Source organism: Paralichthys olivaceus, chromosome 6, assembly GCF_024713975.1.
Source record: "Paralichthys olivaceus isolate ysfri-2021 chromosome 6, ASM2471397v2, whole genome shotgun sequence".
NCBI lineage: Eukaryota > Metazoa > Chordata > Actinopteri > Pleuronectiformes > Paralichthyidae > Paralichthys > Paralichthys olivaceus.
Window position 1 is genome coordinate 25,751,025 of NC_091098.1, and position 13,037 is coordinate 25,764,061.

At 44.0% G+C, this 13,037-nt stretch overlaps 1 protein-coding gene and 1 long non-coding RNA gene across 2 annotated transcripts; one reads left to right on the forward strand and one right to left on the reverse strand.

Annotated features, from left to right (window-relative positions):
- Window positions 1-249: 249 nt before the first annotated feature.
- ctdsp2 (CTD (carboxy-terminal domain, RNA polymerase II, polypeptide A) small phosphatase 2) lies at window positions 250-9,914 on the reverse strand. Its single transcript, XM_020104247.2, has 7 exons — window positions 9,203-9,914; window positions 6,356-6,519; window positions 5,081-5,182; window positions 4,746-4,802; window positions 4,083-4,175; window positions 3,092-3,277; window positions 250-2,065 (listed from the first exon to the last, which is right to left on the reverse strand). Exons 1-7 carry the CDS (start codon window positions 9,261-9,263, stop codon window positions 1,940-1,942), a joined length of 789 nt encoding a protein of 262 aa, XP_019959806.1. The 5' UTR covers window positions 9,264-9,914; the 3' UTR covers window positions 250-1,939.
- A 12-nt stretch (window positions 9,915-9,926) lies between these two features.
- Window positions 9,927-12,905, forward strand: LOC138410613 (uncharacterized). The gene is made up of 4 exons (XR_011243313.1): window positions 9,927-10,063; window positions 10,211-10,240; window positions 12,360-12,504; window positions 12,658-12,905. It is a non-coding gene; the product is annotated as an uncharacterized lncRNA (long non-coding RNA).
- Window positions 12,906-13,037: the final 132 nt, after the last annotated feature.

The window sequence follows — 13,037 nt, forward strand, 5'->3', positions numbered from 1 at the left end:
AATACGATTAAACATCAAATATTTTATACATGAGCACAGTGACAGTCCACTTCTGTAGACTGTTAAAATATATTTAAAAATGGCTGCAAGTTTGTAAATTCTCAAGAAATTGATTATTAAAATGAAAATGTATTTTTTTATATTTGAATTATGGCCTGAGATGTGAGCAGAACATTCAGCAAAAGCCTGTTGTTTGTTTGTTGACGAAGCAGTCGTATGTGTCGCATTAGAAAATCACACACAAAACAGTAAAATATAACCAATTTTTATTGTAAAAATAAAAATTGGCAGCACCTTGTCTTGTAGAGTTTTGGTCAGATCAGGAAGACAAAATGAGATTTTTTGATTTATTCTGATACACAAAGACAAATTGTGACTGTCTAAACGAATACTTTTGGTCATCACAACTGGTACATTTTCATTGTCATTATTTCACTAGTTAACATGCAGGCAATAATCGCATCAGGCATTAAACGTCATAGAAAAAAACCCAAATTTCCCAGGAAACACAACCCCACAAAATATCTCTTGTAATGAATTTTCAAAATGAAAAAGAAAAAAAAAAAAAAAGAAAGTTTTCTTGCATGATTGAATCTTTCATTTACATCTGTTTGATTTATCTGCTCATGTTCTTGAATTAGCCATGAACTTCGACAGCAACGTGTTTGTTAGGCACAGATAAAACAGTCAAAAACGCAAGGCCAGCCTCAGAGTAGGCGTATGGAGCACAATACGAAATGTTAAGCATTAAGAAGTACTGGACAATACAGGTTTTTGGCCAATAAATACAGAGAAAAAAAAAACACTCATACATGTTAACAAAACTCAAATTTGATATTTTCAAGTGTTGCACTGCAAGTACCACAGCCCCATGGCAATACACCTGCTCGTGACAGTGTTTTCTCACGCTCAGCATGACACATCAGAGTACGTAGGTCTACAAATCTCTGTTCAGGCAGAACACCATTCTCTGTCCCAATTCCGAAAGGCACAGTTTTTTACTTTCAGCACTGTCAGTATAAAACAAGTGCACGTTGTTTGTCATACACGCCATAAAACTAGAACATGAAACAAATGAGCTATGATTAAACCTTGGCTGAAAACGGTGGCGTGTCTGGTCGTCCTATGTGCCGACATATTCCAGTGTGTCTGCTTTCAACGGATCCATCAAAGACAAGATTTCACTCTGTTTACTTAACATATCACCAATAACATCACACACGTCTCATCGCTCGTGATACACATTTGCATGTCCTGTAGAAATGATGTTTCTCGTACAAACGGGTAAAATACGTTTTTCTACTTTGCTGCATGTTTACAGGTAAATAAGGCTACACTTACGTTTACATCTGCTGAACGCAGTGAATTCAGAGGTGCTGTCCGTGCCGTTACAGAAGTGTGTTGCATAGAAGAACCGTGTTCACCATTTAAAAATAGATTTCCTTATAAACAACCTATAAAAAGAAATCGATAAATGTAGAAAATCTGGTGGAAATTGTAAAAAAAGAGCTGATGTTATTTTGTTGTTCCTTAAAGGCACAATACTCAAAAACACAACGTCCACAAGTCAAGTCAGGGCAGGCAGGCTTCTGCTTTGGCAAGAGAACCACGTGAATGTTCACACTAACTGGAGCGATTGTGATTTAACTGCTTTGGTTGTTGTTTCCTGCTTTTTCTCGTGGTACGTTCAAATAGTGGTTGTCGATATTGTGAGCACAGGTTCAGAGGAAAGGCCTCAGATAGCCATCTTAAATTTTTTTTGAGCCGAGGACATTGTGTTTTTCAAGCTGGGAATTTCCTTCACCCCGGCGCTAATACGCATTTTTTAACAACAGAGGCGCTTTGTGCAGAGGCGAGGAGAATAACATCTGGATCGTATCTGTTCTACTGAAGTTGAAGAGGTTTTCGAGCTGCAGCTCAAACAGGAGCCGATGAGAGCTTAATGTCCACGGAGCTGGTCCAGCCGGGTGTAAACGTTGTCAGCTTGACTGAGTTCTTCAAACACGGGCAGAAGGTTGAGCAGCTCGGCGTCTTCCACGTCGTCAAACCACGACACCACAGGAACCTGGAGAAATCAAACCGTCACCATCAGAACAGACTGAACCAAAGTTTAACAAACGTGCTTTTGTCAGAATTCTTTTGGAGATACAGAAAGTATTCTGCGTGCTTCACTCTCATCACGCCTGGATTACTGCAACCACCTTTTATACTCGCATAGTTAGAAAATCTGTGGAGCGTCTCCACGCTGCACAGAACTCAGCTGCCGGGCATTTAACCAGAGTAACATGTTGGAGCACGTCACCCTAGTTGTGGTCTATTTACTTTGTACTTTCCAAATTGATTTTAAGATTCTCTCAAGTACTTCCAGACACTTAATGGTCTGACTTCTCGGCATATTGCTGATCTTTCATCTCCTTACACCCCCGCTCACACTCTGAGATCCTCTGATTCTCGGCTGAAGACTTCAGGGGACAGAGGTTTGAAATAAGAGCTCCTGAGTAGAGCAGGCTGAGTCCTCTGTGCTTTCATGGTAATGCTCATTCATGCGAGGTGTTTTCTTCTTACTTTTTACTAAATGCTAAATAAAGACATTGTTGTTATCATTTATATAAAATGAGCCTAACAGGTGTATAATTTGAATAACCATTGAATGTGATGTTTCTGCAGATTATTTATGAATCAGGCGGAAAATCCTTCAGCAACTTTTTACGATAATTGATTATCCCCAAATTATCTCGTTCCAGCCTTTCACGTGTGAGATTTGCTGCATTCATTTGTCGAATACGAGACGACATCGAGTATCTTTGGATGTGGGCGAATCGAAACTTCTGATCACATCAACTTGAGCTCTAGGAAATAATGACGAGTATTTTTTTTACTATTTTCTACGGCTTAATTCATAAATTAAGGAAATCCTCTACAAATGAATCAATAATAAAATAAAATGAGATGTTTTTGACGAAAGAGCTAAAATCCATCGTATCAAGTTTGAGGTCATTTTATTGAATCCCTCCATTTCGTCTAAACGGTGGACATCAATATTTCTGTTATTTATTTAAACACGAGGAGGTTAATCAACGTTCAAACTCACAGCATTGTTTGGGTGGAAGATGTAAGAGGCAGGAGAGTTATCCAGGATGAGGGTTTTGTGGAGATCTCTGCCCAGCCGGCTCAGGTCTTTGACATAGCAGCCCTGGTGGAATACACAAGATTCCCGGAATAACCGAGTCCGGAACACGCCGCACTGATCCAGCAGGTCCGTCACTGGGTCTGCATACTGGGGGAGGGGGAGACGTATGGAGGCGGGTGAGGGAGGAGCAGGGATGTGTTTGTCTGAGCTAACGAAGCATTTCCTACAAACGGTTTACATCTACTGCTAAAACAGCGAATATGTGAGAGGCAGCATCACACATACAAAATGTGCTCGTGTGGAACAGGTTGCACCGGCTCTTCATAAAGTCGTTCATGAGCTGCTTGTAAAAAAACAACTCAAACAGAGGATTAATTAACCCGGGGCTGAACCATGAACAAGAAATCCATGCAGCATCACATGTGACACGAGGTTTAGCTGGATTTACTTTACGTAATATATATACGTGCAGGATTATTGTGTGTGTTAGTGTTCAGAGGGAAACAAACAGAAGGAGCGGGAAATACATGATTATATTGTTTTTAGTCATATGTGGGATATAAGGTCAATTTTTACTTCCGCAAAAGAAGTTCATCTTCACTTTTTAAAGGGTCATGTGACCAGTTTCATTTCACCATGAAGAAACATGTCTGACCGTGAACTAGTCTGTGGTTCAACCCGTTCGAATGAGTGTAATTCTCTGCTTCTTAATCAATGCAGTTATAACTAAGTCTGCACTGAAGAGGTGGTGCAACCGAGCTCAGAGAGAAACTAAGGTTATATTTCATCGCATGTTGAACTGCGTCTCACAGAAAAAGGAGAACTAACTAACGGAGGAGAGAAAGCAGAACAACAACTGGCACATCAGACATGTCATAAGATATGAAAACATAAAACACTGAGCGGGGCATGAAGATCTGAGTCGGGGTCAGTTTCAGTTTTTATGATGTACCTTAGCGAGACTGGCTGTAAACAGCACACATTCAAACAGCTCTCCCATCCTCTGCAGAAATTCATCCACATACGGCCTCTTCAGGACGTACACCTGCGAATCAAGCACATCGTCAACAAACTCTTCGACCCGTGGGACCATTTCACCGTCATTTCATTTCTTTAAGGTTGAAGCGGTCGGTTCCATCCGTTAGCTGCCAATAGCCCGTTCCTGAAACAAGTAATCAAGAATAGGCCGAGCCGGAGTTAACCAGCCTATCCTGGATTACTTGAACCAGGCAGAGGCCCACAGAGGATTCCTCACCAGCACGTGGGGTCCCAGGAATCACATTTCAGCCCTGATTACATCTCCACGTGTCCAAAAAGTTCGAGGCTCGACACCAAAGTTGAACAAACGTTTCAGTGCACGATGCAGGGTTAGGTTTTCTTCTGCTGTACGTTATCACAGAAGGTAAAACATGACCTGTGATTTTAATTTTACATGAGCGGGGCTGAAAGGACATTTTCTGACTCGTACACATTCTCTACTCATGTTTCCTTTCTCCAACATCTGGCCAGTAGAGGGCTCCATACACCCAGCATGAAAACCTGGCAGATCAGTTTACAAGACCCATCCCTTTTCAGTTCAACACACACACACACACAATCACACAGAGTGGTTTACCTGGTGTGTGGTCCCCTCTATCTCCACAGGCACGATGAAGTCTGCGTTACTAATAGGCTGGTGGGAGAACACAGAGGGAGACGTTTGGCATGTTCCTCAACATGAGCGGCACCGTGTACGCTCACATGACGTTACGTAACACGTGAACACGGAGCAGAATATAATTCACCTGCTGTTACTCAAACACAGGAAGGAACTCTGACACAGATTCATACATTTAATCACAGCAGGAACACTCTCATGTAACCAGGTCAGAAAACAATGCTAACTACTTTTACTTTCACTACACGTACGACTACAGGACATAAACAATCTGGTCAGATGATCGGCGGTACCTTGAATGAGCTGTGCACCAGAGTCTCATCCAGGTCTATGACCACGCATATCTTCCCCTGGTCCTCGGCATTCACCTCAGGCAGGAGGCTGGGTTCATATTGCTGAGGAGAAACAAAAAAACAAGGATTCTATCATTTGTCTTGTCTGTATCCAGGGCTGAGGAGAATGATTAGTCCCAGACGCACAGTAATTCATGTGAAAATCAAAGCTTGGCCATTTGATTTCACCTCTGGGAAATTAAATAACGCTCAGTTTTAAAGAGATGTGCATGTGACGACAGCTGAAGTGGTGGACTTAATTATTTACTGCAAAGGATTTAATGTTTTATATCTTAAGAATCAGCATATTAATGTGTTTCATTCCAACAGCATCTTGTCAAACTCGACAGGCATCGACCTGCAGGGAAAACAAATTACCATCATGTAATCTAATTTTCAGACATCCAGTTTTCTCCCTTTAATTTTGTTTCTCGGCTCTTTATGAGCACTGTGAATGTAAAATTAATTATTAATATATTACATAACTGATCCATCAAGCAGGAGAACTTCAGACTGAGAAAAACACCGTCCATGATGAGTGGTTTTCTTTCACCAGCTAAACAATAAACCTGTTGAGACCACGGTTTAATTTGGTTTCGTTTCAGTTTGTTCCTGCCAGATAATAACCAGGTCCTACAGATGCTGCTTCCTGTTTGTTCCTGATGCTGGAGGTTACTCCTCAATGTGAGCAAACATGGCATCTCATTAAAACGCCCCTAACACGGTACCGAAGCCCTAATCAGGCTGACAGCGTTCACCAGCGTGGTCGGCCGAGTGCAGCAGGCGCTCAGGGCTTTATTTTTCTCTCCACCTCAGCAATTACTGGGTGCACTACACGCCATTCTCTGCTCCCTCTCTCGCCATCTGCCTAGAGGACTGACGTTCTGTGTCGTTCTAATCTTCCTCAGAGGATCAAGTGTGAACATCAAAGTGATTCAGTATCCGCAGACAGTTGCGGTGAGCTTTCAAGGTGTGTAGAGCAGGTGCAGCGGTGGTTTTAGTGTGCAGCTATAAAAGAAATTATGATTCAAGACAAAAATAAGCTCTCATTTTACAACCCTGTGTTCGTTCAGACTGCCACACTATTCAAACGCCTCCTCTTTTATGGTATGCAGAGTGTGTGGGCGTGGCAAGGAAGTAAAATCTCAAATAAGCAAAAATAAAGGCAGGACTGGGCTGAGGTCTACAAATTGTTTTCGGCGGTATGAAATGTTGCCGGAATAATAATAGTGTTACCTTGACAACCGTTCCATTTTCCTGTGAATCCAGCAAGGCCTGCTGGGAAGGTGGCGGCAGTGGCGGCTGTGGTTTGGGGCCATCCTGAGCTTGGAAGCAACAGAAGAGGGCTTTGAAGATGTTACAGCTCCGAGGCTGTTTTAGGGCCGAGCGGTTCACCTGGCCTGTTGAGTGCACAGAGAAAGAGACGTTCATGAGGAAACAGAGTAAAAGTACATGGAAACAACTCACGTCAGGAAAATCTAATCTAAATATTGACACAGACGATATAAAAATGAGTGAAATACGATAAAAAGCAATGATCCGGGAAATAAATTCTGGGTATTTAGGTGAGAGCTGCTTGTGACATATGGAATAAGCTTGATCTCTTCTAAAGGCTCCATCCATCTGTCCACACTGATGCCATAGCCTGCACATGAAATCTGTTTTTAATGCGCCTGCCTCTGCTGCTGCTGCTGCTGCTGCTGCTGGAAATGGCTGGTACATGTTATATAATCACAGAGGGCGGGAAAACCCACACTTTTCAGCAGCAGTGCCCTCAACAGAAAACACAGACAGAAAACATTCCAACCATTTTAAACTCTGAGACCTTCCAGGGCCGCCTGAAGCTACCGAGAAGAGCCAGAACAACCACAACAGCCGGGCAGGGCAGGCAGTCAGCGAGCCGGACAGGCAGTCACACCTCGGTGCTCTGGGCAGGTCTCTGATCTGTCACCGTGACCACGGCCGTCCCAGCAGCCTTGACAAGACTTAGTGAAAAAAACAAGTTGGGAGAAGATGGGGGGGGGGGCGGCATTCTTGCAAGTCCCTTCTAGTGTGTGTTTTCATGTGAGGACTTGCTTGAATTTATACCCATCGATACCGTGAACACGCTCGGCGCCAGATGTGATCATCCAGCTGTTTTCTCTCACATTCACACACAGTTTCCCCCCAAAAATATCCACGGTCCAGTCTTCTGCTGTCCCTCGAGACATAACGCAGGGACAACCATGTTACACAACTCCCCTGTCAGATAAAGCACCACAAGGCTTGATGGATCTGTCCTTCATTGGTCCAACACCGTGTTTCTTTCTGACAATATAATATATATATATAATTTAATATCGTCCACATGATGGATAACAAATGGATGTTGGAGATCTCTGTGCCACTCAGCCTATTGATTTCCCCCAGGAAAGCAGCACTGGCTGTGTGTGACATAACACATGCATCAAATCCCCCCCCACCCCCCGCACGTACAAAGATTAATCCCGCAGATAGATTCTTTCATCGTAATCCCGCAGATAATATTATATATATATATATCAATTAAACCCAGTCAATCCAACGAAAACGTGAATATAAATATACACAATATACAAAAACATGACCTCACGCAAAGAAACGCACCACAATCCCGCAGTGTGCGCGATGTTAACAAGCGAATGGTGAAACAGGCTCAATGAGCAGAGCCTCGGAAGGAAAACGTGCAAACAAGGGAATCTTTGAAACGGCGCTACAATGGGCGTGTGCAGAGGGGTGTGTTTGTGCATTCCGCTGTCAATACCGCGGCACCTGGTATTTCTATACCCTCCGTCCACCCCCTGCCTCTCCGCGGCCCTTTGCACCACGCATGTGGTGGAAGAAAACACCTTTCTTTCCACGTAGACCCCGCAGCAGTGCGTTCCGACACAAACGCGTGGTGTCAGCCCCGCGCACCGCAGCCTGGTCCACTGCCGCCCGCGGTGACAGGGGCTGCTCCTCTCTGGTACCTGGTGCCGCTGGGATGGTTCCAAACGAGGCTGGAACCTGAGAGACGTGAGTCCGCAGCGGCAGCAGCACCGAGCAGGAGTCAGAGATAACGACAACAACACATGTTCAAGGTGCCACACGCACAATGAGAGGCTGAAAACAGGGGCAACAATAGATGTGGATGGAAAACCCCCTGTGCGTAATGGAGACTGTGGATTTATCTCCACTGGAGGAAGAACAGAGCGACACAAACACACGTTTCTGCTCAGTTTGCGTTGAATCTGCAGCAGAAAAACATCCGAAGGAGCCAAAGCACGAGTGAATGTTTTCTTTACAACTCCATCCCCGCGTTTCCGGCTGTGAGATGTTAAATACTGCAGCTTTTATTTTATTAAAAAAAAACAACAACTGTCAAACACTCCAGAAGAAAAACACACACACACACACCAAGCTGCTTCCACACACAGATTATTATCCGGAGAGGAACCCAAATGTTCCTCAACAGCCAAAGAAGAGCCAAAAACACCCCATGCTTCTCCAACAGGGACTATTATTCGGAGTAGAACCCAAACACCGTAGGCTTCCTCAACACGCCGACCATTATTCGGAGAGGAACAGGGTTCTTTAACACGCCTGGAGAAGAACCCAAACAAAACCAGGGTTCCGTAACATGAACCATTATTCGGAGAGGAGCCCAAACTCCGTAGGTTTCCTCAACATACCGATCGTTATTCGGAGAAGAACCAAAACACTCAAAACACCGACCTATGCCCGGAGCAGATACCGCACGCTCATGGCTTCCTGAACAGCCAAAGAAGAACCCAAGCCCTGTGGGCTTCCTCAACACACCGACCATTATTCGGAGAGGAATCCAAAGGAAGCCGTTTTCTGCAACACTGAACATTATTCGGGAAGGGAACCGAACAATCGATCGCGTTTCTTCAAAACAACAACCGCGATTCGGAGAAGCGAGCCGGGCTTCTCTAGCGTGGACCATTATTATTCGGAGAGGAGCCCAACGCGAACCGGGCTTCCTCAACACGTCAACACACTCGGAGAGGAACCCAAACTCCGCGAGGCTTCCTCAACACAGCGACCATTATTCGGAGGTCTCACCTGTTTTCTCTGACACTTGGACGTCTTCTTTCTGCACTTGGGTGATAACAGAACTTTCCATCGGACAATCACGGAGCCCTCACAATCCTCAAATCCAGTCCGGGGGCACTGCCGGGCATCCCGCATTGGTTTTATTCTGACACGGAGGTCACTGGTGGATCCGTCTAGTTCCTGTGCGTCTTTATTCCTCCTTCTTCTTCTTCTTCTCGTTCTTCACCTTCTTCTTCTTCTTCTCTGGGGGGGGGGGGGGGGGTCCACCGCCTAGAGGGGGAGGTAAGGCACCTGGTTCAGGGGAGTCTCTGTCCGCTCCTTGGTCCCGGGTTTACCGCCAACTGTCCCCGCCGAGCTGCCCCCGCGGTCCCGTCACTTCAGCCCAACAACATGGAGAATCCAGGCGAGAGGAAAACAACCGAGGAAATGGGGCAAGCGCGGTCGGTTTCAAGCCCCCCGGTACTACACATAAACAACACCGCCCCGAGAGGCCGCGCGAGGCGGCGGGAAACCACCGACGGTCGGCGGCCGGCGCGGGGTCCCCGGTGCGAGGGGCAGCGGAGCGCGGGGTCCCGGTGCGCGGTGGGGAAAAAACACGACGCGGGTTTTTTTTTTTTTTTTTTTTTTTTTGTTTTCCGCGGTTTTGTTTTTCTACGGTCGCGACTCCGCGGGCGCCTGGAAACCGTCCGCGCGCCCTGATTGGACGGCGGGGAAGGCAGAGGGGGCGTGGCCCCGAGGCATTCCTCCCTGTCCCGCACGCTCCGCAGCGAACACATTCCAGCGCTGCTCCCGCCAATCACGTCCCGCAGTTCGATAAACACATCGGTAAATAATAAACACGCGAGCGGTCGCCCCCGCAACTCGATCATCGTAAGTACGAAGAAACTGTTTTAGTACGCAATATGACGTCATGAACTATTATTATTATTATGTATTATTATTATTATTTATTATTATTATTATTAGCTTGTCTTTCCTTCTGTGAAGATTTAGTTTTTTCTTAGTTTTTCTATTGAGAGAAAAAATAAAGACCAAACAACAGAGAAGGTAAATGTGCACACACACACAAACACACACGCACAAACACATGCACACACACACACGCACAAACACATGCACACACACACACGCACAAACACATGCACACTCTTGTTTGTACTTAGTGAGGACACTCATTGACATAAGACATTCGCCAGCCCCTTCACCTTAACCATCGTAACTAAATGCCTGACTCGAACTCTAACCTAAACCTGAGACCAGGTCCAAACTGAAGCCCACAGAAAGAGAGAAACTTTCCTCAGTAACACTTTGCATTGATGTCAGTTCTAACTTAACCACGTCATTAACATTAACCAGGAAGAATTCAACTTTAACCAAACCACAACTCACGTCTGTGACTATAGTTACTATTTGCCCAACACTAACTTCTGCCTTAAAACACATCTTCATGATTTACGTTTTAAGGACTTACTTTATGTCTCGACTGTGTAAACACATGTGCAACATGAGTAATACCTGGACCACACACACACTCACATGTATACTGTATTTGTTACCAGAAACACTCAGTGTGGTGCACCAGTATTGTGGTTTAGAGATATCTGCACATGCATTGTTTTAAGTTCCTTTATTTAGCATTTTTAAGCACCGCACAAAAACACAACGTTAATAGCAAAGCACGATGTTCGTGAACAGCTTTGACTACAGGGGGACTGACAGTAAAGTACTTATACAGTACCTGTACTGCATGTAACTGTGTAGAGGAAGTCTCCAGTTTCTCTCAGTCTCCACTGAACATGTCCACATCTGGAGGGTTTGTGAGAAGTCCAGACAGAACGTGTTAGAGCCGTTCCTCAGCAGAACTTAATGTGTGGAGAGAAACCCAACCTCTTTCTTTCTCCCTTTCACTCCCCTCCAGTGACTGTCAAACTAATCTCTCACTTTGTTTTGCATGATAAACGCTGCAGGGCATCGTGGAACACAGAGAATCCATTTAGACTAAAAATTGTCATTATTTGCATCTAAACCCAGTAAATAATCAGGAACCCCTTGAAAAGTTGCTGTTACATTTAATTTAATTAGATGAGTTTTCAGGTACATTTCAATTTTACTCCACTACAAATATCAGCAAATATCTTGTATGTACTTGGCAAGAACTTTAAATTTAAATACTTTAATTATATTCAAAAGCAAATAATTACTTTTGTCTCAATAAAAAACCTTAAGTTGTATGTTTACTTTAGTATTATGTATTTAAACTCCTTATTTGTACTTAATATGAGTAAAATGTTTGAGTACTTACTCCACTGCAGACCAGTAACTTGGACAATTTGTGTGTTTGTGTAGTTACCAGTGGTGGAATTTAACAAAGTATATTTACTTTGTCACTGTACTTAAGTACATTTTTCATGTATTTGTACTTTACTTAAGTACATTTATTGTCAAGTACTTTTTTGCTTTTACATATAAATCAGCAGATATCTGTACTTTCTACTCTACCATGTATTTTTTTTTATATTTGGAAATGATCCACTGATCCAATCAGAGTGAGCAGGTAACACTAGACTCCGCCTCCTGCAGCTGCAGCAACACAGGTGAAGAAGAAACACCTGAAAGACTCGAACACAATGACGTCATGGATTACTCACAGCAAGTAACTCTAACTATTAATAGTAAAAGTATATTCAAAGAGTGAATGTGTGACTTTAACTTTACAATTTCTGTCTGTTTATTTGTGCTTTTACTTGAGTATAATGTTTGAGTACTTCCTCCCCTGGTAGAGTAACATACGTGCGTGAGACTGTTGAAGTGAAGAAAACAAAGGAACAATCAAAGTAAACATGTTAATAAAGGAATAACTGCACAGTTCAGCTTCCAAACACATGTGGGCCCATTACACCACGAGCTCAGCCGGTGCCCACAGTGGCCACAATGTGAAGCATAAACAGGAATGGCTCCGCTGTTTGCATTCCTGGTGTCGGACATTTTAAGGCAGCACTGACAGATCTGTGTAAAAATATATACAAAATAAGCACAGACCGCACAGCTGGAAAATGTCACGCGGCTTTAAAGCTGATGCTGTTTACTAAATCAACTTGAAATTCATTATCTTCGCCTGCTCTCTGGTGCTTCTTGTCCTCTTCTACATGTGCATTCCTCGGAGAAGACGGACGGACCGACAGAAAGAGCCAAGGGGTCAAATGGTGCAAAGGAAGAAAGGCCCGGGCTGAGCGTCGCAGGCTGCTGCACTCGTACGTCTGGAAAATCTGCCCCGAGAACATGTGACTTCAAACAGCAGCTTCTAATAAAAGGTACATGCATCTTCCATCAGTCGACTGTTACAGAACTAACGCACATGCATGTAAAAAAAAAAAGCTTCAGTCTTTATTAACTGTATTTTCCACAGTCATATCACATTGTGACTTTTACCTTTGACAACTAATCAGTTCTTCTTTGATTCTAAGTTGAAGAGATTCCCACAAGGCCGTCGTGAGGTGTCACACACAGGCCAAAAACTTGATCTGACCTTTGACCTCCGGCCACCAAAATCAAATCAGTCCATCTTTCCCTCCACGTGAACGTGTGTGTGCCAAAGGTGAGAGGATTCCCTGATGGAGTTTTGGAGATATTGTGTTCACAAGGCAAACAATGTGCTTTGAGAGGCGTCTGTGACCTTGTCTTTGCCCTTTAACCACTAAAATGAAATCAGTTCATTCTGGAGTTTAAGTGAATATTTTTACCAAATCTGAAGTTGCTCTTGAGAGTGGGACGGACGGACGGACATCCAGGAACATAAACAATGAATCGCAGAGGAAACACCTCCAGGTAAAAGAAGAAGTAAATC